Here is a 23957-nt window from a genome sequence, read left to right as displayed (position 1 = left end):
AGTAAATCCTGTCAGCCAACTTTATTTATGCGACTACTGTGACAGTGGAAGATAAAGACAAGAGAGGGAGAGCGAGAGGGAAAGAGAGGGAGGGAGAGAGAGAGAGAGCATGCACAGACCAGTCAAAGAGGGACCAGGCTTCCTTTAGAGCATTTAGAAAGCCAGAGAAGAAAGAAGTAAAGGAAAGAAAAAGAAGAAGTAAGAAGAAGAAGGAGAAAAGATTTCCTTCTCCCTTCCTGCCTGTCTGGCTGGAGGGGGAGCCTGGATGGTGTGATCTCCTCCACCATGGGATGCAGCCTCTGTACCCTGCAGAAGCCCAAGGAGCAATACAAACTACTCTATGAAGTCTGCCAGGTACTGTGACTAACTTTTTTTCGGGCTTTAGAGAAAGGAGGGCTCACACTTTTAGGTTGCGCTTTGGCAGGTTTACAAGAGAAACAACATGGTTACATTACCTCTGGTTCCATAATATATGGGGTTGGGGTTTGTTTTTGTTTTTTTGTTTGTTTTTTCGTTTGTATTTTCAGAACACAAAACAATCTGAATGTGTTCCTGCAGTGTGTGTGTGTGTGTGTGTGTGTGTTTCATTTGGTTCGGTTTTTATTTGTACTCTGTAACTTGTTAAAGAGTAGCTGAGTGTGAATTTGTTCTTTGGACTTCAGCTGCTGCTCATGTCTGCGGGCTAGCTGGACCAGGGAGAGCAGATGAGTGGGAGTGAAGTGGAGTTGTTGTGGGCTAAAGCTCATGCAGCTGAGCAGCCTGAACTCTGGCTGTGAGGGTCAGCGAGAGGTGGCCCGCTCTGGTAAAAAAGAGGGGGTGATGAAGAGGTGACAGCTCTCTCAATGCATCTGCTAGTGTGTGCCAATCACTGCCCACCTCCTCATTGTCAACTGAATGCTGACTAGGACCTTTTCTGCTTTTAACCCCAATTTGACTTTCACCGAAGTTTATATTTAACACCGACATGCTTATTTTGCACATTTCAGAACAAAGAAAATAGGCTGGGCAGGGTATGCTACTATATTTTAAAAAAAAAAGAAAAAAAAGAGTTAAGACAATTGAGCACCAAATTCTTCCAAATTAGTCCAAATTTAATCTTGATACAATCATGATTTTTGCAATGTTTTTTGCTTTTTTATTTCACACAAAATGGCCTATATATGCTGGAAATCTCTGTTTACTTTAACCATGCTTGGGTTTCTTGAATTCCAATGGGAAAAGATAGCCATTCCTGAAGGGCTGATGCTGAAAAAATAACCAAATGTAATTTCTAGTAACCCTTATTCTGTGCTGTTGTCAAAAATTGCAAAGTGTTGAATCATAGCGTGTTCCTCAAAGGCCATCTAACATATTGTCCTTTAAACTACGGGCGAGCTCACTCGAAGACAACCTCATCTGTTCTTTTATGTCAGCTGGTTTCGAATTTGAGACAGCAGGAGTAAGGTTTTATGTTGGAGTGTGGACGAAAGTGACAAAGATAGCCACAAAAAAAAGAAATATACTCCTTTCGTGGAGGAAATATGGTTATCGCTTACTGTTGGCGACTTGCATGCAGCGCTTCAGAACAAAGTCCACTCTGCAATTACGCTGTGCTCTCCACAGGCTCTTCTCAATGTCACATTTAATTGGGAGGCCAGTCTCAACGTGACAGTGTATTTATTTGAGAGTGTTTGGACTCAAGCACTGGTCTTGACTAATGAGTAAAAACACTGTCGTTTCTTGAAAGCGGACAAAGCTTCACTCACAGTGCATGACTTTGACGCACTTTGTTGTAATTCTTTGAGGAATGGTCTATTTTTCTTCCCTCTTTTCATCTGAATGGACCCCAACCAAGTGTTATCCTCCTATCACACCAAATTACATCTCCATTTACCGCGCAGGGTGCCGGGTGGCTAATGGCTGGTTCAAATGCATGTAATGATCAATCTCTTTGTGGTTCTCCCTTATTACTCCCCCCCCCCCCGCATCCCCGGAAAAGGGAGAAAAAAAAAACAGCTCCCTCTCATCAGGGGGAAGATAACAGGGGGAGCCGTGACATTGTGTCTGCAAATATTCTGGCTTGCTTTGATAATGCCAAATCTCTTCCAAAAAAGACTAAAAGATTCCAGCCAGTCTCAGGGCTAGGGGGCCTGCAAGGAGTGGGAATAGTAAATGAATTATGGCTGCTGTGAGCCAAACAGCTGATGTTTGGGATCGGACCCACCACCACCCACCATAGAGCTGTCTGCTCTCGTTCCAGAAAGGGACAGCAAAAATATGGTAGATGGAGTAGGGCATGCGATCCCTTTGTCTCGTTCACAGTGAAGCTTTCCTTTTGCCTGTCAGTCATTTTTGGAGTTGCTGCAGCTCAGCAGCGGCCGTTCACTTTCAGTCAGAAAAACGATGCCGAATTCAAAAATTTATTCGAGTTTGAACACAATTTATACAAATGCAAAAGTTTTAGCAGAAAATAAGCTTAAGAAAAATCACTAAAAACACTATGGCAACACTCCTTTAAACATAATTTCATTGTAATAAAGGATTTAAAAAACCACAATCCATAAAGGTTTTTTTTTTTCCCCCCGGTTTTTCTCCCCAATTGTACCTGGCAAATCACCCCGCTCTCTGAGCCGTCCCGGTCACTGCTCCACCCCCTCTGCTGATCTGGGGAGGGCTGCAGACTACCACGTCTCCTCCGATACATGTGGTGTCACCAGCCGCTTCTTTTCACCTGACAGTAAGGAGTTTCGCTGGGGGGATGTAGCGCATGGGAGGATCACACTATTCCCCCCAGTCCCCCCCCCCCCAAACAGGCGTCCCGAACCGACCAGAGAAGGCGCTAGTGCAGCAACCAGGACTCATACCCACATCCCATCCAGCTTCCCACCCGCAGTCACGGCCATTTGTGTCTGTAGGGACACCTGACCAAGCCGGAGGTAACACGGGGATTCAAACCAGCAATCCCCATGTTTGTAGGCAACGGAATAGACCGCTGCGCTACCCGGACGCCCCTAACAATCCATAAAGTAAAGGCTGATATGACCGGCCCTATATTAATTAGATAAACAGTGAACTGTACACAAGTTTTCCTACTGATGGGTTGTTGTTCATGTTTGGACAGTATTTTTTTTTTCATGTCATGAGGCGATGGTGAGGAAATTGTGCTTGTTATGATTGAGAGTCCATTAATCATTAGCCATCAGAATTGTCTCAAACTGAGAGGAGAATTGAGCGTTTGCCATCCTGGGCTTTCTGTTACTGTGGCCCGCAGGGCGACAGCTCATGTGTCAACTTCGTTCAGGTCATTCAGTGAGTTGAAGTGCTGGCTGGCTTTGGTCAGAGCCTAGGTAAGTCAAATCAGTACAACAAGAAAAATCCCTCTTGTAATCTGCACAAGACTCTGTGTGTGTGTGTGTGTGTGTGTGTGTGTGTGGATTTGGGTGTACACCCCATTAATGAATTAGCTGCGGCTATGAGCAGTTGTTAGAGCTTTAAATTGCATCAGACATGTCGTTTTTGTTGGTGATCACTGGCTGGCAGGATGTTCATCCTTTGGTCGCAACTCTGACAGGGATCAGGCGTGAGCCATGTTTCATTTTATTGATAAAACATATACACAAAAAAACACACACACACACACACACACACACACACAACACACATCTCCTGATCAGGGAGGCTGGCACTGTTCCCACTCAGCCCTCTCTATCAACTCTCCGTGACGAGGATGTTTATTCAAAGATGCTGGGAATCTCTCCAGTTCTCTGCTCTTCTTCTTAGCACAAAATATGAGAAACATATTTTATGTTTATTTGATGTACAAAGAAAATATCTTTTTTAGACATGACCATATTTATTAGTGGAGGGTAATGATTCTCAGTATTTTTTTTTATCTTTAAGATGCAGCCAGAAAGGCAAACTGGAAAACTGTTTTTCTGTTTCAACCATGATCATTAAAGCCCTGTGGCAGCCTCGGTGCTCCCATTTAAACTCGACCCCTCTAACAGCAGTGAACCTCATGGTTGTTTCTTGAAAGCCAAAGGTAAGCACCATGCAGAGTTGTAAGCTCAGCGGCTTTTGTCAGGCAGTTAAGGCAGAGAGCTAGGAAAAACTCCTGTCTGAAAGTCCTAGGGCTCTTAATCTCTCCAGAAGCAGTCTGTAATGGCCGTGGCGCCTAGCTGTGGCTCTTACTACAGACAGAGTTTAATTAGAGCCCCAACCCCAGCCGGCCATGGAGGCTCTGATCCACTCTGGACTGATCTGTGTTATTGTTTCTCCTAAGTTCATGTCACTGTTAGGTCCTACTCTCTCTCTTGCCCTCTCTCATTCTCTCTCCATCTATCTTTTTATCTATCCATCCTATTACTGTCTCTTCCTGTCAGATTCCCTCTCCATCCTTATTTCTCTATTCTCCCATGACAGTGCAGCAGCAGCAGCTGTCATAAGAGATGTCATTAGAAATGATGGATCTGCTGATGAAATGAAAATCTACAAATGGGCAGGCATAATTTTTTTCCACCTACGGTGCCCATTTGTAATTAGGTTATCTTTCTTTTCTTTTTTTTCCAGTGTGCACTAGGGAGATGTCAGGTAAGGGTCAACTTTCAAGTTGTCTCTGTGCCAGATGGTCTCATTGTGACATTTTTTTTTTGACCTGACCAAAAAAAAAAACAGATGGAGATATTTGTACAAGACAGCCGACTCCCCCCTATCAAGAACTGCTGCCATCAAAGCAGCCATGACCAAAGGATGGACATGTAACCTGGCCTGCTCTGCCCTCACCTCATAATGAGGCTTTGACAGTGAGAGCGTAGAGAGACAAAGTGGGGATCACCAGGACCAAGCAAGGCTAGATGAGCCCAGCAGTGTGTGTTTTTAATAAGAACGATCAATCCCGTTGCACCGTCACATCTGTTAAACACTGGAACAGGTGGCTGGTGACCACTGGGGAGCCCTCAGAGAAACCCAGTTTTCACTGTCACTCCCCAAGATCGTACTAAGAAAAAGCAACAAAAAAAAGGCAGTGTGTCCCCATGTCTATCTAAATATCTAGCTAGCTAGCTAGCTATCTTGTAGTATATGAAGGGCGTTTATGAATAAATGTCGTTTAATTCAGATGCAATAGAAATGGATTCAATGGATCAGCAGTAATCCCATGGACTCTGTCAGGTTAAATTAATGTTGAACTCCCCAGAGTGCACAGGCTCATAAAGAAGTCGTGTCACTGACACAGGGATTATTTCATTCGTCATAAAGTCCAAGCCCATTTGTAAAGATGGAGAGACATTATAGTCCTGACCCACATGGGAGTCTGTTGGTGTCTCGCTGTAGCAGCAAGTTATCCTGATCCTTTTACAAGGACACTTGAATGGCATTGTACTCTTTTTGACTGTCTATGTGCAGATATATGAGGAAATTAGGACTGCCCTCTGCTTTTACTCCTTTAAAAAAAAATTAGCAAGACCACGATTGGCTAAAGATTGTTTTTCCCCCAAGTTGTTTTTTTTTTTCAAATAAGAGTCAAGATGGAGTCACAATAATCTCATTCCTCTTTTTTTGGTTAAATACCTGTCTTGTAATGAATGCACATACAGAAGGAGATCAGTAAAACATTAGCATGGAAGTCACAGTAAATGACCAATAGATGAATGGTCATATTATCAGGGTACGAGTGTAACTACTGCACGTGTGCACACCCTGTAATCAAAAACACATTTTGTCATGGACAATTAGCAGATATTGAAGAGTCCCATGTTTCAGAGGACAGCTGAATACAAATGATTTAGGATTATTACGTCTCATCAGGCTGCATAAGGGACCCAAGTTCAACAGCTTATCCACCCAGGAGCCCCTCTTTTCATTCACAGTCCCATTAAAGTACCAATAATGATAACCGGGGTGAGTTTCTCTCTGGCCTCGGATGCCACAGGGGACTCTGATCTATTATCCTTTTGTGGGCGTGTTATGCCTTGATTGTTTATTACTGCAGCCACTTTGGTACATGGCCTTGTGATATTTTGCCGCTGATATATGATAAAGATGTAGTCCACATGGCAATTTGTCCCTCTTGCTGTATTTCATTTGCTATGGTGTTTTTTTTTATTATTATTGCTGCCATTTGTGGAGTGGGTCTCTGTGCTGCTCAGTTTGGCTTTGCAGACTTGGTCAAACAAACCTGACGTGAGCAAACAAACCCAGGTGGCGTCGGTGCAGAGTCAGATGTTGTGTCTGTGCTCATAGGGGGGCTTGTGTGTACAGAGAGGCATAAGTTTGTGTCTGGAGCTTAGAAGAAGTGAAGGCAAAAGGATGACTGTGGCACTGGTGGAGTGAGATAATGGTGCAAATGAAGACTGACATTCCCCTTTGTCTCAGCCCCGCCTGCTGAGATTACTGTTCCATAAAGTCCAACCATTTTCTTGTCTGGCACATATGGAACAAAATGGCACATAACATTGCTTGTTATGTGCCTTTTTCTCTAAATGCAACCTAATACCTTAGTATTGAGATGCAAAGGACGAGGTAGCCACATAACTTGATGGTTGGTGTACTATTGGCTGACACAAAAGTATGAAAGATATGCAAGGATCAATCTGGGAAGTCATGAATTATTTGTTTTTTGGTTATTTGCTCAAACAGCATGACAGTTGTGTGGAGCAGGATGTCTTTTTTGAACACAAACAGATTTTAGGTGGACGACTTAACACACTCACCAAATAACACCCTAATAGGGCCACAAGATTTTAGCCTCCATTTTGAAGAATGATCTTGTTTCTTGGCAGATATTTACCAGTTAGCTAACACTATGGCGTGCGCTCGGCTTACCGAGTATGCAAAGTTGCTCTCGCTCTTTACCACTCAAGCACTAGCCTGCCATTTCAATTGAAGTCAATGGGTAAAAAACTGACACAACGTCCCATTAGCGTTCTGCACAGCTGGATTTATGCCAAGGTATCCCAGAGAACCTGAAGACCTTAAGGAATATTGCCTTCATTTAGTTCAGTGTTTTTGTTGGCTGATTTGGATTGCATGTGAATCACTTTTTTTATGTTCAGGTAATACCACACTTGGTATGTTTGGTCTGGCGGACAAAATGAGGAACCATTCGCTTCATTTTGACATTTTTGATAAGCAATGTCATCAAAGCTCCCAGAAAGGAACTCTGTGAATGAAACAGGTGTGTTAAATAAACGTTAATATCATGCGATTCAGCAGCACGCTGAGATTCTCTTCGATTAGCACCTTTGTTCAAGGTCATTAGACCAGAGAATGGCGGCAGAGGGCATTAGAGAAAGGATTTGGGTACTTAATCAATCTAATGTGGTTAACACAATGTCTTTTTGCTTACATCAGATTTGGTAAAAGTAAACACTGGTGTCTCTTTCAGTCAGCATTAAGTTTCTGGCTGTTTGTTCAGTAATCCTCGCTAAGCTTTCATGCTGTGGTAAATAAAGACTGTTGTTCTCCAGCCTCACACTGTAGTTTCTTTTCCAGTCAGTCAAAAGAACAACAAGCGCACATTTAAGTAGGCATCAAGTACACCCTCACACACTCCCCACATGCTCACATGCACGCACACACATACACACACACAATGTGCATACATCCATGTACACTTACTATGAGAGAATCTCCAGGAATTATTTTTTTGTGCAAATGGTCGAATGTGAAATAATTGAAGGATAAACTGTGTTTTTGTAAGCTGGGTGACCCACATTCAGTCGATCTGTATAGGCCTCTGTATAGGCCCCCCAAAACATAAGCCTTTAAGTCTTCACGCTCTCTATCACGTCAGTACTTTCCTCTGTTCTGAAATACAGACTTTAAGGAATTTGTTTAAGAAGTGTATCCGACCTGAAAGAGAGGCAAGTGCCTCGGCCCTCAATGCTCTGTGAAGGCTCGTCCATAGAGTGAAGTTCCCAGGGCTTTTCAGCCCACAGCTGAAAGGCACCCTTTGCCTGGCAGAATTTCCACTCTGTTCACCTCACTGCATTTCCCCATGGAACAGAAACAGTGGCTCTTTAATGGTCTCCACTTACTTTATTAAGGGATTAGTTGGCAGTTGAATAGCCGTATCTATGCCTAAGGTTAAGAAAAAAGTGTAGTCCATTATTGGAGTTCACCTGAAGGCACCTTTCCCATATAGTTGAGATGTTTTTGCACCTTTTCCAGTCAGCACTTTCGGCGGCAGCTTCAGCAGTATAGCTAAAAGATATAAAGAAAAGGTGCAGGTGCACAAGAAGACACATGCATGCACGTACACACACACACACACACACACACACACACACACACACACACACAGAGTTTTCTGCACCCACACCAAGTTCTCAATTTGGCCTGAACTGCATTCCATAGATGTAATGCAAGTGTGGTATGGTGACTTTGGTATGGCTGCCCCTTACAGCCCTTAAATAAATGGCATAAGGAGTGGCCCAGTCTTTCATTCTGTCATAACAAGATGCAAGATTAAAAGGTTTATTCATCACATACTTCATATACAAGTACAATGAACAGTGAAATGCTTTTTTGGCAATGGAAGTCAAGATTTCGGATGGTTCAATGTCCCAAACACCATTCTACTTTTTGTCATTTGAAAAAAACAAAGTCACCCCAAATAAGAAATATGATTGACACAGATAGCTTACCGCAATTTTTTTTCCATCTTTATTTTATGTCTTCTCTCTTCTATGAGATAAATGGTACTGTATGATAGTATGCATATGAATTTTGAAGTAGTCATTTTTCTGAAGCTGTGATTTACTCATAAGGAACCTGTTGCTAATATAGATTGGCCCAGCTAGCCAGCGATTTTATTAACAACATTGCTTTTGTAATTAAATTACTGCTTCAAAATTCATAAGCATGCATAAGACAGCATTTGACTTGTAGAACAAGGGTTAGGTAACTTAACCCTGTGTGAAACATAGGAGTTCTTTGGGGAAATTTAGTTTTGTTTTGGGGTTTTTTTTCAATAGGGAAATATAGATGGTGGTTTTGGCTTTTGCCATCTTGCGGCAGTCTAATTTTGAGCTGCCAAGTGACAACATGGCTGGGCCACTCTATTTGACACATGAATCGTCTCCAATCAACAAATCATTGAACAAATCATTGAAATCATTGAAAAATCCTAAAATTATGTAATTATCGCTGAAACAAGGCCATGCACAGGAATACAGGTTTTGAACTCCAGTGTTGTTGTTTAAAAGTTCAAATGTGAGATTTTAAATAAAGGAAATATCGAGTGATTAACAAAGCCGAGGCTGTGGAAATTCCTCGCTGGTTTGGCGGACACCAATACATCAGGCATGTGATTTAGACCCCATTAGTATTCCTTTAAGTAGGGCCTTGCTACCCTCTTGTCATTAAAATGGATTTACGAGAGACCTCTCTTCGAGGATATACCAAAGGTTGACAGAGTAATTTCTTCTCGTCAGTCATCGGTGTCTTTTGTCAGCCTAAACAGGGGCATTTGTATTTGCAAATGCAAACACGGCTGCTGATAACATCTGCAAAAAATGTTTGCTTTTGACTGATTTAAGTTGCATCGTTCCTTTATCACCCAATTAGATGGCTTTAATTTGAGTTTGCCGTAATTCATTACTGGCAAATGAGAACTGAGGCTATGTTAAAGTGCACCGTTGACACTGCATAGTTTAGGAGCTCAGTGGTGACAGACAGGTTATAATGGGCTCTGTGTGTGTGTGTGTGTGTGTGTGTGTGTGTGTGTGTGTGTGTGTGTGTGTGTGTGTGTTTTTCCCTGTGTGCCGCACAAGGCCGGGCTGTGTCAGAGGTGAACAGTGTGAATGGGGACTCTTGGACCCCCTCCTTGGATAGGAGGAGACTTCCACATTGAGCGCACTGAGGCAGAAAGCTCAGGGCTCTCCAAAAAGGGGCAGTGTTTTGTCTGTGGGTCGCTGCCTTCAAGTAGCGCTTGGATTCCTGGCAACCAGGTTTGTCTGTTTGCCTGCAGAGCGAGAGGAGAAAACACAAAGGCACTTGTACGCCTGATGTGCAAAATCATAGCACTCTGAAATTCAGACAGGGAATAGTGGGTTGTGTCATCTAAGCTTGTGGGAAGCCGTGTATTTTCCACCAATTATCATATCCAACATAAGAAAATAAGAGTTGATTTAAATGGATATTTTTTCACTCTTTTGCTAGAACAAAACATGGACAATAATCTTTGAGTGAAGTTTCGTTCAGTTTTTCTTTGTCGGTTTTCTTGTGGTTTGGGTTTTCTTCTGTTAACTCCCATCTTTCCCTTTTCTAAACACCCAATTATTCAGAGTGAAGTGCAAATTGTGAAACTATTAAATTTTTGGTTTTTAATGTAGAAGAAGTGAAGGCCAATTGAGATGATCCAATTATCCTGCTGGCTACGGATTAGCATTAATCCTCTTCGGTTATTAGTGGGCCCATAACCTCTTCAGATTTAAACTGCATCGAGTTCCCTCATTTCCTCCCTTCTTCACCCATGCATACCCACAGATACACACGAACACATGCTCAGATACGTGTATACGCATACACTCAAACACACTCAAACACTTTTGCACACGTTAACACATGTACACATTCCTCCATGACCTTGTGGAATACCATCAATTCTTACATGGTCCAAGTGGGGTTGCTGCTACTTCTGATGCTTAGCAGCACAGTTAGGTCTGCAACCTATGCTGAGAATGGGGATGAGACACAAATAGCCGGAGGCGATTGCATCAACCAGCCACTTACCTATCAGAAAATTAATCCTAGACATGCTCTTGTTTGTGTGTAAGATGTCAGGGAGAGCTGAGAAGGCATGCTAAAGATTAACAACTTAGTTAATGACCTGCAAGGCTAAGTGTATTCTTCCTCTGACATGCAGCTCTGCCACGTCAGTCAGGTTCATTGAAAAAGTAACATTATTGTTAAGGTAACTCAGTGTGTGTGCATGTGTGTGTGTGTGAGCGTGTGTGTGAGTGCGCGCGCGCGCGCACATTTTTCTGTTCATGTGCATTTATTCAAACCTTTATATGTAAATTTACTTAGGTGTGTGTGTGTGTGTGTGTGTGAAGAGTTATGGCCTATGTTTGTGTGTGTGTTTTTTGGGGGCAGAAGTGTGTTTGTGATCTTGTGCGTGCACGCGTACGCCTGCACGTCCGTGTGTGTAGAAGAGCAAGAGGAAAGAGTGTGGAGCTTGTGAAATGAGAAGAGCCCTGGGCTCTGATTGTATCACAGCTCTCAACACATAAGGGAATCACAAATCAACAAATGCACCATGATATGATGATTGAGAGCAGAACAGCAGCTCTGTGGAAACTCCTGATAAGCCGCAATGCAGTGTGTTGACCCAGGCTATGATACACAGGCTATAATCCACCCCCGCTAGCACAGTTGCCATTCAAGTGACTTCATTAAATTCACTACGGCCTCAGACATTTGCTGTCTGTTCTACTTTTTTAATCTTTTTTACTGCAAAATTTGCTGCGATGAAGGACAGTGTGTATTTTATTATTTCATTCATCAGACAATTTAAGCATGCCTAGAGAGCGCCCTCTTCCAATAGCCAAACGTGTTGGCTGACATAGTTATCTCAATATGCTTTAAACACAAACATGCCCTACTTGATTCAGCTGCACAAATCTGCTGAGAATGAAGACTCTGCTCATAATTCATTTGCACCCAGAGGCCATAAGTGGTTCAACCAAACTTAGCATCTTCCCTGTGTAGCCTTTTGCTAAAATCCATCTTTTCAGGTTAGCGCGCTCTGCCCACTCCACTGTCTCTGACAGGAGGTTAGATTTATCCTCTGTTGAGAAATTACTTGGCTAAATGAGGTCCCCTCCATGTGGGACCCACTAATGACCTTGATTAATTAAGGAGGGGCTTTAATGAATGTCTATTCCTAATTGGTCCAGCCATGGCCCTGTAAAACATGCTGTGGCACTAATAATTTCATTGAAATGAAATATCACTTCTTTATCTCAGTAGATAAATCTCTTGGTTGTATGATTCATTCATCACTGGAAATAATTGCATTTGTTTGCAAGGTATCTTTTTAGGTGTCACAAGACTGGGTAGGTACCAAAAGGGGGGAAAAGCATGAATACATGATAAATGCATTTCTCTCTTTGATGGTTTTACATCTTATTTGGCATTTCTTCTCCATCAACCAATACTATAGTATATTCAACTCATATCAGTATCTAAAAGTGATGTTTTACCCCTAAAGTTGACTACCCTAGAGGCATCCAGGTGGCATGGTGGTCTATTCCTTTGCCTACCAACACGGGGATCACTGGTTCGAATCCTCGTGTTACCTCCGGCTTGGTCGGGCGTCCCTACAGACACAATTGGCCATGTCTGAGGATGGAAAGCCGGATGTGGGTCTGTGTCCTGTTCACTGCACTAGCACCTCCTCTGGTTGGTCGGGGCACCTGCTCAAGGTGGAGGGGGAACTGGGGGGGAATAGCGTGATCCTCCCACGCTCTACGTCCCCCTGGCAAAACTCCTCACTGTCAGGTGAAAAGAGGTGGCTGGTGACTCCACATGTATCGGAGGAGGCACGTGGTAGACGGCAGCCCTCCCTGGATCGGCAGAGGGGGTGGAGGGTGGAGCAGTTGACTACCCTGATAATCGGGGTGACATGTCGGACTATGCCTTGATGATATTTGACAAACAGCAGTGTCTTGGCTTATAAAGAGCAACACGCTTGGCACTTTATTTATTTGTATTTTTAAAGTTGAACCTAATGGAACAAAGAAGTAATGTGTGGACTCTGTGTCTTTTTCTTCATAACTGTGTTTTCGCCAAGACACTTCGTAACTCACCACCCTTCCCTCTCCACTTTTTCCTGCCTCTGTGTAGGTCAATGGGAAAGATCTGTCCAAGGCCACCCACGACCAGGCAGTGGAGGCTTTCCGCATGGCCAAAGAGCCCATCATGGTGCAAGTGCTACGTCGTGCCCCGCGCCCCAAACCAGCCAGCTCTGCTTCTGATGCCCCGTTGGTAGACATCAGCACCCAGACCGACATCACTTTTGAGCAGATCATGGCCCTCACCAAGCTGCCCGCTTCCGCCCCGACCATGCTGGACTATGATCTGCTTCCCGAGGAGTGAGTCTCATTCAAATCAGCTACAATGGGGGGGAACAAAGTTATCCTGATTCTTTTTTTTTTTTAATACTTGATAGCGAAAAAGCTTTTCATCCACTACTTTCGCCGAAGGATTTTTAGTTTAAATGTAGATTTGAGACACAGAGAGATTTTGGTTTCAGAGCTTGCCTGTGCTGAAAAGGTCATCCCACCACTCGACACAATGGAATAATAAGTTAATTAGAACAGTGACATCTCTTCTTTTGGCCTGACCAGACCAGTTTTCATTTGGTCTCTGTAAAGTTCACGGAAAATGTTCCGGTTGTCAATTATGCCACATGAAGATAACTGGTCTCCAGGGCACACGGGCATATTAAAATGGTCCTGCCCATTGCATATTTAGTTCCAGCTTTTATCTACTAAATTTCTATTTTGGGTACATTTTATACCTCTAGTAATATTTTTTTCTCTCTCTGGTAGAAGTATAGTTGCCCTTTAATAACCAATCATTGCTCATTTAATTGATTTTAGAATGACATTAAGTATATGGCATATTCATTTCTGATAAGCCTCAGGGCAAAGCTCCAGTTGATTCAAGACTTACTGTTACAATGAGCCCTTACTTCCTCCCTGTTTTACAATTAGCGAGTTTTTAAATATTTACTTGTCTTCGCCCAGTTTGCCAGTCCTTGTTTTGAGCTAGCATCTTTCTATCACATCTAATGCTGTTCTATTCGTCTTAGGCATTCTCCAGGGCATGGATATTTTGACCCCGATTTCCTGGAGGGCATACAGCAGGACATGGAGCGAGAGGAGCTGGAGTATGAGGTAGATCTCCATCTCTTGTCTCCCCTCCATCACTTTTTCAGTGAAGATGTTTATTCAGACAGCAAATGCAATATTACTCCATCAGTTTGCCTGGCTTAGCCTTGGTGTCTCCAGCCCAATGGCCCCGCTGGTCACCACAAGGCCCCAGCCCCTTGATATATCTCAGCTATTGATGGGCCCAACCCACTCTCCCCACACACAAACACACTCAGACGTAAGCCAGACAGGAAAAGAGTGGCTATCTTTTTTCCTCCGGCAGATGCGGATCGTTGACATCATTACTTATTCGTGACAAGGCCTGTGTCCTCCAGAGGGGGCGCTCCTTGAGTCTCCTGAGGTATAGAGATGAGAGCCAGTGGATCGTTACATGCCAGGGATAATAGCTCTGCAGTGATGGATAGGATGATGCACATTAACAAAGTCTAATGAGGCCATAATGATGAGGATGTAGCTGGGAGATAGTGACTATCGGCCCCTTTGGTCTGCTCTGCGTATGACCTCTTCCCATGCCCACCCCCCATCCCCTCAACCTCAACCACCTACCGCTTGATAATTAATATCCATTGAGGACCTTTGAGGTGAAGTTCAGGCTGCCCCAGGGGCAGATGCGCAGCGGACGTGCTCACCGTCTCTCACCATGGACCAATCACATAGTCTCTGACTCAGCCTGGCGCCCTTGTGAGGAGAAGCTCCATCTCAGACACCCTGATCAACGAGGCACACAGAGACAGTGACAAAGGATCTTTCCTTTGTTTTGATGGATTTTTTTTTCTTTTACCAGCTTCATCCATTGACTTTACTGTTGTTTTCTCTGAATATACACATTCTGCTGTTGTGAAATAGTGATTCTCCGCCTCCTAGTAAACAATAGCACTGACTGCTTACAAGTCATTTACATAAGAACATTACAACACGCCTTAAGACTTATGCTGCCTTGGCACAACTGATGCACGATTTAGTCTGAACATGAGGCAGACAAGGATAAGGGTTTGGGTTTTTTTTTTAAAGTCAGCCATCGTAGGCAGTAAATTAAAGCAAGATGGTTAGATTAAAACACGTGTGTGCACACCACACCAAATATTCTTCATGTGCGATTTGAATGTGCAGTTTACAGCAGATTAGGAGAGCTTTTAGCAAATATTGACTGCGCCTCGAAACAGCTCAGGGATATTTAACTCTCTCAGAACCTGTGGCCTACTCCCGGAGAAAAGCACAGCTCCTATCTATATCTGTATCTGCCAGATTACAGGTGTTGACGAGTGTCACACGGGACTTTGCCCATCTACAGGCCGCTGCATCATCTCTCATGCTGTCACCAGGTGTCGAAGAGAGTCAGTGGCCTCGCCGGGCCCAGCTGAAAGATTAATTACAATGATTGATGGATCGTTGTTGCTCTGTGATCTCATTTTATATCCAATATATTTTTTCGTATCCACAAAACAAAAAGAAACAAAACAAAAAAACATCCAAAGACAAAGCAATTTTCAGACTTGGGAAAAACGTTCCCGATGTTGAGGTATAACCTGGAGGTTGTGATCTTGTGTGTCTCTCTAGGAGGTGGATCTGTATCGAGCCAATATCCAGGACAAGCTCGGCCTGACAGTCTGTTACAGGACTGACGATGAGGATGAAACCGGGATCTATGTTAGTGAGGTATGAGATGCATCTCAACACGAATAAGCCAGCAAATAAGATTGTCAGTGGTCATGTGTGTGTGTGTGTGTGTCAGGTTTGTTATCTTTTACCCTTTTTTTTTTTTGGTCCTAATGGGGACCAAATGTTCCCATTAGGACTTCCTACCTTGTGGGGACATTTTATGGGTCCCTATGAGGAAAAGGGTCTATTTTAGGGTTAGGACTTAGATTTTAGGGGTATGGTAAGAATTAGGATTAAGTTAAGGTTAGGCATGTAGCTATGATGGTTAAGGTTAGGTTTAAGGGCTAAGAAATGAATGTAGTCAATAAGGGGTCCCCACAAGTTTAGGGTGATGTGTGTGTGTGAGAGAGAGAGAGTTTGGGGTGGGGGGGGGGGTTCCCACTGCATATATCATTTTTATTCTCTGTTTGCTGTAGATCGACCCAAACAGCATCGCCGCAAAAGATGGCAGAATTAGAGAAGGGGACAGAATCATCCAGGTAAGTTTTCTATGTCAACAGACTCAAGCCCCAAAATAAGAGGCTTTAGCGGTCTATAGGTCCTCATTCTAACACCTGGCACTTCTCTGTGGACTGGTTACTTGCTTGTGAATGATTCACTAATATCCCAGGGAAAAAAAGAGTTGTTTTTATTTACTTTTTCCACTGTCTTAGCTCTGTAGTTTGGACTTTGCACTCCATTTTATCATACTGGATTTTGAGGTTATCTACTGATGCAGCTTTTGTGAGTTATGGTGTATAGGAGTACTTGCTTAATGTTTAAAACTATATTTAAATGCAGCACACAACGTAGAACGCTACACAAGACAAAACAGTCATGACAAGGGTTAGGGAAAGACCAGGGGACTCCTGCATTTGATTTTGTGGCGGTTCTACACATACTATAAGTTACGTGTGCACAAAAGAAGAAAACTACTGGCATTGAAAAATAATCCGATTTATAAAATGCTGAACATGCCAAATCCTGCACCATGCCAACCAACTTGAAATCATGCACAAGCCTCTCTGTCCACCCTGATACCTCCCAAAAGTAGCCATAAATGGCTGTTGAAACAACTTTTTAGAACATTCATATGGATATAAGTAGGCCCACATTTCCAGTCAACTGTTTCTGGGTGAACAAAATTGGCCAAATCTGAGTGAAAAAAGAAAAGAAAGGTTTATGAAATAGAGATGCTGGTTGGTGAGGTGGAGGCCAGAAGAAAAAAAAAAGGTCTTTAAGATAGAATCAACTGACTTAGACTAAAGAAAACATCTTTGGACATAAAAGTAGATGCCAAAAACTACATTGTGGCAACTACACTTGCAAAGTGTAGAGTCCAAACTAAACAGTTCCAATTTTCGCTCTGGCTCTAATGGATTTATGAACAGCAGGCTGCACATAATGTTTATTTATAATTTTTGAGACTGATACTGGAGACAAAGCACTAATGGAAAGGTTGGCACCAGCAGCATCAAATGCCCCACTGCACCAGAATTGCATGGCAATTACGCCATGTCATCATGGATTCTGTCCTGGGGACAAAAAATTAGTGAAAGCTGTGTTGTAAAATAAACATTTTCACTAAAACTCCCATTTCCCAACATATCACATCTCAACTCCGTTACAAGAGGGCAGCATTTGTTTACACGTTACATGGGCCAGGGTCATCCATCCTCCTTTCAGGTAGAAGAGATAATGTTTTTTTCTATAAGATATTGGGCACCACACCTTTGTAGACAGTCTAGCATCGTGCCATCATTGTCATGCAGCCACCAGTAATGAACTGTAAGCAGTTCATTTGTCCGTTTGAATATTGACCAAGGTGTGTTACATCTTTATGTGCCCATTTAGGTTATTTCCTATTGTCAATTTTATCTGATTGATGAAACCATTTGAGTATTCAAATATTTGCAGCTCACACAAATAATAAACAATTATGTGATTTTTTTGGGGGGGGGGGGCAAAATCATTCTACTCTTTATAGACTTAACACAAATTGCCTGCGTCTAGATGTAGACTTTATCTGATAGCCTACTTAACTCACTGAAAAAAGCATTATTCTTGGACAGAGAGTGAAATTATTTCAATGAAAAAGTCATTGTGCTTTACTTTTACTATTTTGCCTCGGGAGTCATTCTCAACTCAGGTTTACTCTTTATTTCCCCTGATGGGAAGTGATGCACACGTCTTCTGAAGCGTTTTTTTGCATATGCAATCTTTATGCATGATGCCCCAATTTTCTCATTAGTCCTGCCTCTGTCCCCCCAGATCAATGGTGTTGAGATCCAGAACCGTGAGGATGCCGTAGCGTTGCTAACCAGTGAGGAGAACCAGAACATTTGTCTGCTGGTGGCCAGACCAGAGATCCAGGTAGGTAGAACAACCTTCTGTATGGAAACTCAAGAGCCACTCTGATCTAGATTATGCAAATGAGGCTTTTAATACCTTTAATATATATTTAATACTTTAGCGAAAGGCATGGGTGCAAGTCCTTGAATACTGGGCTGGCATCCAGCACTTTACCTGTGCCCCCAACCATAGCTTTAGTAATTGTGTCAGGAAGGCCATCTGACATATAATGTTTCCAAGTTGTTGTGTGGATTGACAAGATCATACCGGATCAATCGAGGCTCCATACATGATTGGCTGAGGCCCAGGTTAACAATGGCCACCATTGGTGCTGTACCCTCACAGGATACCGATGAAAACTGTACAATCTGCTGTGGCGACCCCTGAGAAACAGGGAATAAGGTGAAAGAGCAAGAAGAAGAATATATACTTAATATCTATCCCTCCATTACCCAAACCGCTTATCCTGCTGTCAGGGTCACGGGGATGCTGGAGCCTATCCCAGCAGTCATTGGGCGGCAGGCGGGGAGACACCCTGGACAGGCCGCCAGGCCATCACAGGGCCAATACTTAATATACTTAATAAATCTAATATATACATTATTTAATCTGGTGATCTCTGTAGGGAGTTTATGCACATTATTTGCTTCTGACAAACCACTCATCTCCCCTACTATGTACCAGTTGGACGAGGGCTGGATGGATGATGACAGAAATGATTTCCTCGATGATCTACATATGGACATGCTGGAGCAGCAACACCATCAGGCAATGCAGTTCACTGCCAGCATGCTACAGCAGGTACACACACACAACATGAAGGAAACCAACTTGCTCAGTCTAGAACAGCACATATGTTCAGTTCTAAATTATTTTGAAGGCGGCAAGTACCATGGGAGAAGGCTTCCATTTTAATTAATTTTTACTCAAATATTAAGTAACACTTGTTCAGAGGTACCAAAATGAGCAATGCAAATGCTGGGCTATTTTAGGTCAACACTGAATCATAAAGTTTCATACAATAAATCCTAATACAGATAAAGAAAGCATAGAGTCATAAATCAAAATTGCTATTCATTGCCAAACTGTAATTCCAAAAATGATCAAAACACTGTTTTGCTTACTAAATAAAGTGAGCGAACAGCTGTATTTAACATTTTGACCACAAACAGTGTAAACTGTGGTACACAGCGATGATTTGGCCATTCGCCACTAACCAACTTTTCATTCTACAAACATGATATCTGAAAACAAAAAATGTCCTGTTTACTTGAATAATTCACAAACTGTTCCTCAGCAGGGATACTGCCTGCTGTCTTTTTCCTCAAATAATAAAATAAAAGGTCTGTGGACTTATTTTCAATTATCATCGTATCCAGTGTAGTTAAGTAGGTATAAAGGAAACCTGCACCCCTCATCAGCTCAAGCAAAAAAATACCTTGAAATAAAAGAAGGCCAGGCTGATTTAACGAGTCAAAATCCTCTATTTTTATTTCATATACAAAAAAATGCAAAAGAAAAAGTGAGATGTCAGAAAATAGAAGGAAATGTTTCAGTCCTTATGGTGTGTTCACACAAACACGATGGCAAATATAGTGCATCTCTGTTCACACAAACAAACCCAAAATGGAATAAAAGGTGTGAAGATAGTTTCGCGACATCATCAGGTGCTTGACCGGTGGCTACCAATCTAAAATCAGCATGCAAAATGTTAGCACACTAAATGGTAAATGGATTGCATTTATATAGTGCTTTTCTAGCTGCAACAACCACTCAAAGTACTTTACAATTAATGAGTGCCTCACATTCACCCACACACTCGTACATCGATTGCGGTGTCAAACACGCAAGGTAACAACCAGCTCATTGGAAGCAGTTAGGGATCGGCGTCTTACTCAAGGACACCTTGATATCTTGCAACGAGGAGCCAAGGATCAAACCAGACAACCTGCCCTATCTCTACACCACTGTCGCCCCTAGCACACTAGCATATTTCCCAATAAATGTAAGTTAGAGCATCTATTCTCACAGTTGACAAAATAATGGCAAATCGATATTTTCCATAGTGAACATATGGAACTTTACCAGAACTCCAACTAAGTCCCTCGGTCCCCATTTGACTTCATAGTAGCCATGCTTTAAGCTGATTGGTTCATTAAAAACAAAATTTTTACTCCAACTGAACATTTTTCAACTCAAGCGAGCGATCATTTACCTAAATTCGTTTATCTTGGGGCTAAACAGTGGCCTGTCACACTATAGTGCCTCTTTCATTTTAATTATCATTGATTCCCTCCGTGCCAAAATGTAAGTTACCTGCTGTTATTACAAACCAATATCTACAACGTAAGACTTGTCCATGAATATTTTTATAAAATTGTCCACTCGTAATAGTTAAGTCGCTTTCACTATGAGTGCATTATTATTTCTCATCCCATTTTTTTCTTGTCTGTTGTTCAAGAAGAAGCGTGAGGAGGACGGTGGCACTACAGACACAGCCACACTGCTCTCCAATCACCATGAGAAGGACAGTGGAGTGGGACGCACTGACGAGAGCACGCGCAACGATGAGAGCTCTGAGCAGGAGAACCTGGGGGATGACCACACAGTGGCCTCCAACACACTCGGCAGCTGCAGAAAGCTAACATACAGTCAGGACACCCTGGGCAGCACCGACCTGCCATTCAACAGTGAGTCGTTCATCTCGGCCGACTATGCAGATGCCGACTTCCTCGGTATCCCAGCCGATGAGTGCGAGCGCTTTCAAGAGCTGCTGGAGCTCAAGTGTCAAGTGAGGAACAGCGGGGGCCAGGGTCTGTACTGCCAGAGTATTGCGGCCGGCGGCCAGGAGCAGGATGGCCTGGACAGAGAGCTAGAGCTTCTGAATGAGGAGCTGCGCTGCATCGAGCTGGAGTGCCTAAATATTGTCCGTGCCCACAAGATGCAGCAGCTGAGGGAGCAGTACCGCGAGTCATGGATGCTCCATAACAGTGGCTTTCGCAACTACAATACCAGTATTGATGCACGCCGTCACGAACTGTCCGACATTACTGAGCTGCCGGAGAAATCAGACAAGGACAGCTCCAGTGCATACAACACCGGGGAGAGCTGTCGCAGCACCCCCCTCACCTCGGAGCTTTCTCCAGATAACTCTCTGCGTCGTGGAGCAGAGAGCCAAAATCAGGCTGGAGCTTCGGGTTCTACTCTCTCCAACAGCAGGGTCCTCAAACCTCTCTTGTCCCCCATCCAGGAGGCCGCTGGCTCCAGCCGGACTAGGGCCTCATCCAAGGATCCAGATGGAGGCTTGCAGGCAGAGGGAAAGGAGAGGAAACTGGGAGAGTCCAGTAACACGGGGCGAAGCTCTCTTCTGTCTCAGCCCCACTCCCCTTATAAGCATGCCCACATCCCAGCCCATGCACAGCACTATCAGAGTTACATGCAGCTGATCCAGCAGAAGTCTGCTGTCGAGTATGCCCAGAGCCAGATCAGCCTGGTCAGCATGTGTCGTGACCCTGTCACTCCCAGTGACCTAGAGCCCAAGATGGAGTGGAAGGTGAAGATCCGCAGCGATGGGACACGCTACATCACTAAGCGGCCCGTGCGGGACAAGCTGCTGAGGGAGCGTGCTATGCGTATCCGGGAGGAGCGCAGTGGCATGACCACTGATGATGATGCCATCAGTGAGATGAAAATGGGCCGCTACTGGAGCAAGGAAGAAAGGAAACAGCATGCTGTGCGCGCCAAGGAGCAGAGACAGCGTCGCGAATTCATGAAACAGAGCCGTGCTGACTGTCTGAAGGAGCAGGCCAACCAAGAGGACAAAAAGGAGGTCAACATCATTGAACTGAGCCACAAAAAGATGATGAAAAAGAGGAACAAGAAAATATTTGACAACTGGATGACCATTCAGGAACTGTTGACCCATGGTACCAAGTCACCCGAAGGCACGAGAGTTTACAACTCACTCCTGTCTGTGACCACAGTCTAGTTGTACTTCTAGGGTTAGGTCTTAATGGCAGCCAAGTTAGAGGGGCCTGCAGTGTAAGTACTGTACATAGGACACTACCAATTGAGGTAGAGATTCCTGCCTCGTTCAATGTGGCAACATTTTGTACATAGGAATCAAGGAAAACTTTTCCTAAAAGAACTTTTGAACCCACAAGGGTCGAGAGGTGGTCCATTATGTGCTCCACAGTTGAACTTTTGGACATGTATCAGACATGGCTAAGGTGATGACCTAAGATATGGTTTTTCAAATGCTTTCAATAACCTATTCTATATTTGTGCTTTCTCTTTTGAATAATATTTGAAAGAATACAGTATTTGAATTTTGAAAGGTTTGGAAAGTGTGTTGAGACAGTGTGCCATAAGTGAGCAACCAACATTTACAGTTTTGTTTTGTTTTTTTTTTTTAACAATTATCTCTTATCAGTATTTTACTGTAATGCATACCTTATGCGTATTGAAACAATAATGTTTGCCTGCAAGGTCAAATACTTAATCTTTTTCAAGAGGACTTTTGTAAATGATTACAAAAATTCCAGCAAATCCACTTTTTTAGTATAAATATATCTTCAATGGTGCTGTTTTATATAGGTTATTCAACTTGCAATGTACCATCTGTTACATACAGTCAGCTACATCATAAAGTTATGTCCTTTTGTAGGTATCGTTAGAGGAAGGCATTCCTCACGTTTGAATTGAAATATCCCCGTGTTTTTTTGTTGAAGCACAACATAGTCGCTTTTGCTTTCGTAGGACTCCATGTATTAAGCAAAATAACACAGCTTAACAAAATCCTTAGTTAGCAACACAATTTGATGTTTTGTAAAATGAGAGAAATAATAAATTATTGTTTTATATATGATGAACTTTCAAATGTTTTAAATGTCATTTCTAAGAAGTTTGGGGTCATCCTCATAGAAGGAGATGGCAAAGCATTTTTCAAATTTATGGAAAAATTAAATTTGCCACCATCTTCGTAAGGCTGAAGGTTGTGATTAGTTACTAAAGAATCGAGCAAATGCTAATTATGAAGCTTAATGCCGTTTTAACTATACTAACTGTCATAAATGAGTTTTGTGTGGCACAGTGGTTAGTGCAGTCACCTCACAGCAAGAAGGTCCTGTTGTCCACCCTTGGGGGTCATCCTCTGTGTGGAGTTTGCATGTTCTCCCCGTGTCCACGTGGGTTTCCTCCGGGTGCTCCGGTTTCCTCCCACACTCCAAGGACATGTAGGTCAGGTGAATTGACCATACTAAATTGTCCCTAGGTGTGAATGTGTCGGCCCTGTGGTGGACTAGCGGTCTGGCCAGGGTGTCTCCCCTCCTGCTGCCCAATGACTGCTGGGATAGGCTCCAGCCTCCCGCAACCCCAGTTGGGGTAAGTGGCTTGGATAATGGATTGAGAAATGAGTTTTGCTGCAGACTGCGCTCAGGGAAATCAGCAGTGATCACTTGTATTGCTCTACATCAAATAAAGGATATGTTGCCATGTTGACGACTACGCTCCACCATATTGATGTAACTGACAGCTATACCCTAAATGGAATCAGACCCAGTAACTCAGGTTATTCTGAATTTCTCATTTACTTACTTAGATCTGAGTCAAACCCTGAAGGCAAAAAAAAAAAAAGGTCTCCATGCTCAGTTTGGGTTTGGAGAAAATGTGATCATGAATAAGTTGGGCTGGGCTTACATGTTTAGATCATAGCTTTACTTTGGCCTATTTCTGCAAGACTCACCGTACAAACAGAAAAGATAATCCTGTATAAATAAATCCACTGTTTATGAAATCTTTTACTAGAAATATTGTATTCTTTTCATAAATCTCCATCGTTTGTAGTAATATCTGCAACTTAAAACATCATAGCATTGCCATGCCCTTCATGGCAGACTGTTCCATTTCTTCAGCTCAGTCATGAAAGCCAGTTGAGAATACGGTTTCTTAAATAGAGGAATTTCTTTCCAGTGTCAACAACTTCTATGAACTTGGAAAATTAAAATACTGATAGTCCTCGGGCAAAGAACAAACACAGTTGGCTGTATCAGAATCTCGTGCCAGAAACCAGCAGCATATCATGCATAC

At 43.0% G+C, this 23957-nt stretch overlaps 1 protein-coding gene across 2 annotated transcripts; it reads left to right on the top strand.

Moving 5' to 3' along the window:
- Positions 1 to 23612, top strand: pdzrn3b (PDZ domain containing RING finger 3b). Of its 2 annotated transcripts, none has more exons than XM_056273315.1 (8): positions 1 to 354; positions 12829 to 13076; positions 13799 to 13883; positions 15438 to 15536; positions 15956 to 16018; positions 17790 to 17891; positions 18555 to 18671; positions 20335 to 23612. In XM_056273315.1, exons 1-8 carry the CDS (start codon positions 286 to 288, stop codon positions 21856 to 21858), a joined length of 2307 nt encoding a protein of 768 aa, XP_056129290.1. In that variant the 5' UTR covers positions 1 to 285; the 3' UTR covers positions 21859 to 23612. The 2 variants fall into 2 exon arrangements, with proteins under 2 accessions (XP_056129290.1, XP_056129288.1); XM_056273313.1 differs by having other exon boundaries at positions 20332 to 23612.
- Positions 23613 to 23957: the final 345 nt, after the last annotated feature.

This window comes from Lampris incognitus, chromosome 2 (assembly GCF_029633865.1).
Source record: "Lampris incognitus isolate fLamInc1 chromosome 2, fLamInc1.hap2, whole genome shotgun sequence".
In the NCBI taxonomy this organism is placed as follows: Eukaryota; Metazoa; Chordata; class Actinopteri; order Lampriformes; family Lampridae; genus Lampris; species Lampris incognitus.
This window is presented reverse-complemented; position numbering and strand designations above follow the sequence as displayed.

Bases quoted from the DNA above. Each gene is read 5' to 3' on its own strand.
- pdzrn3b (XM_056273313.1), top strand. From the start codon at position 286: ATGGGATGCAGCCTCTGTACCCTGCAGAAGCCCAAGGAGCAATACAAA. The intron at 13,884-15,437 runs GTAGATCTCCAT...GTGTCTCTCTAG, and splicing joins GAGAGGAGCTGGAGTATGAG to GAGGTGGATCTGTATCGAGC. The intron at 17,892-18,554 runs GTAGGTAGAACA...ACTATGTACCAG, and splicing joins TGGCCAGACCAGAGATCCAG to TTGGACGAGGGCTGGATGGA.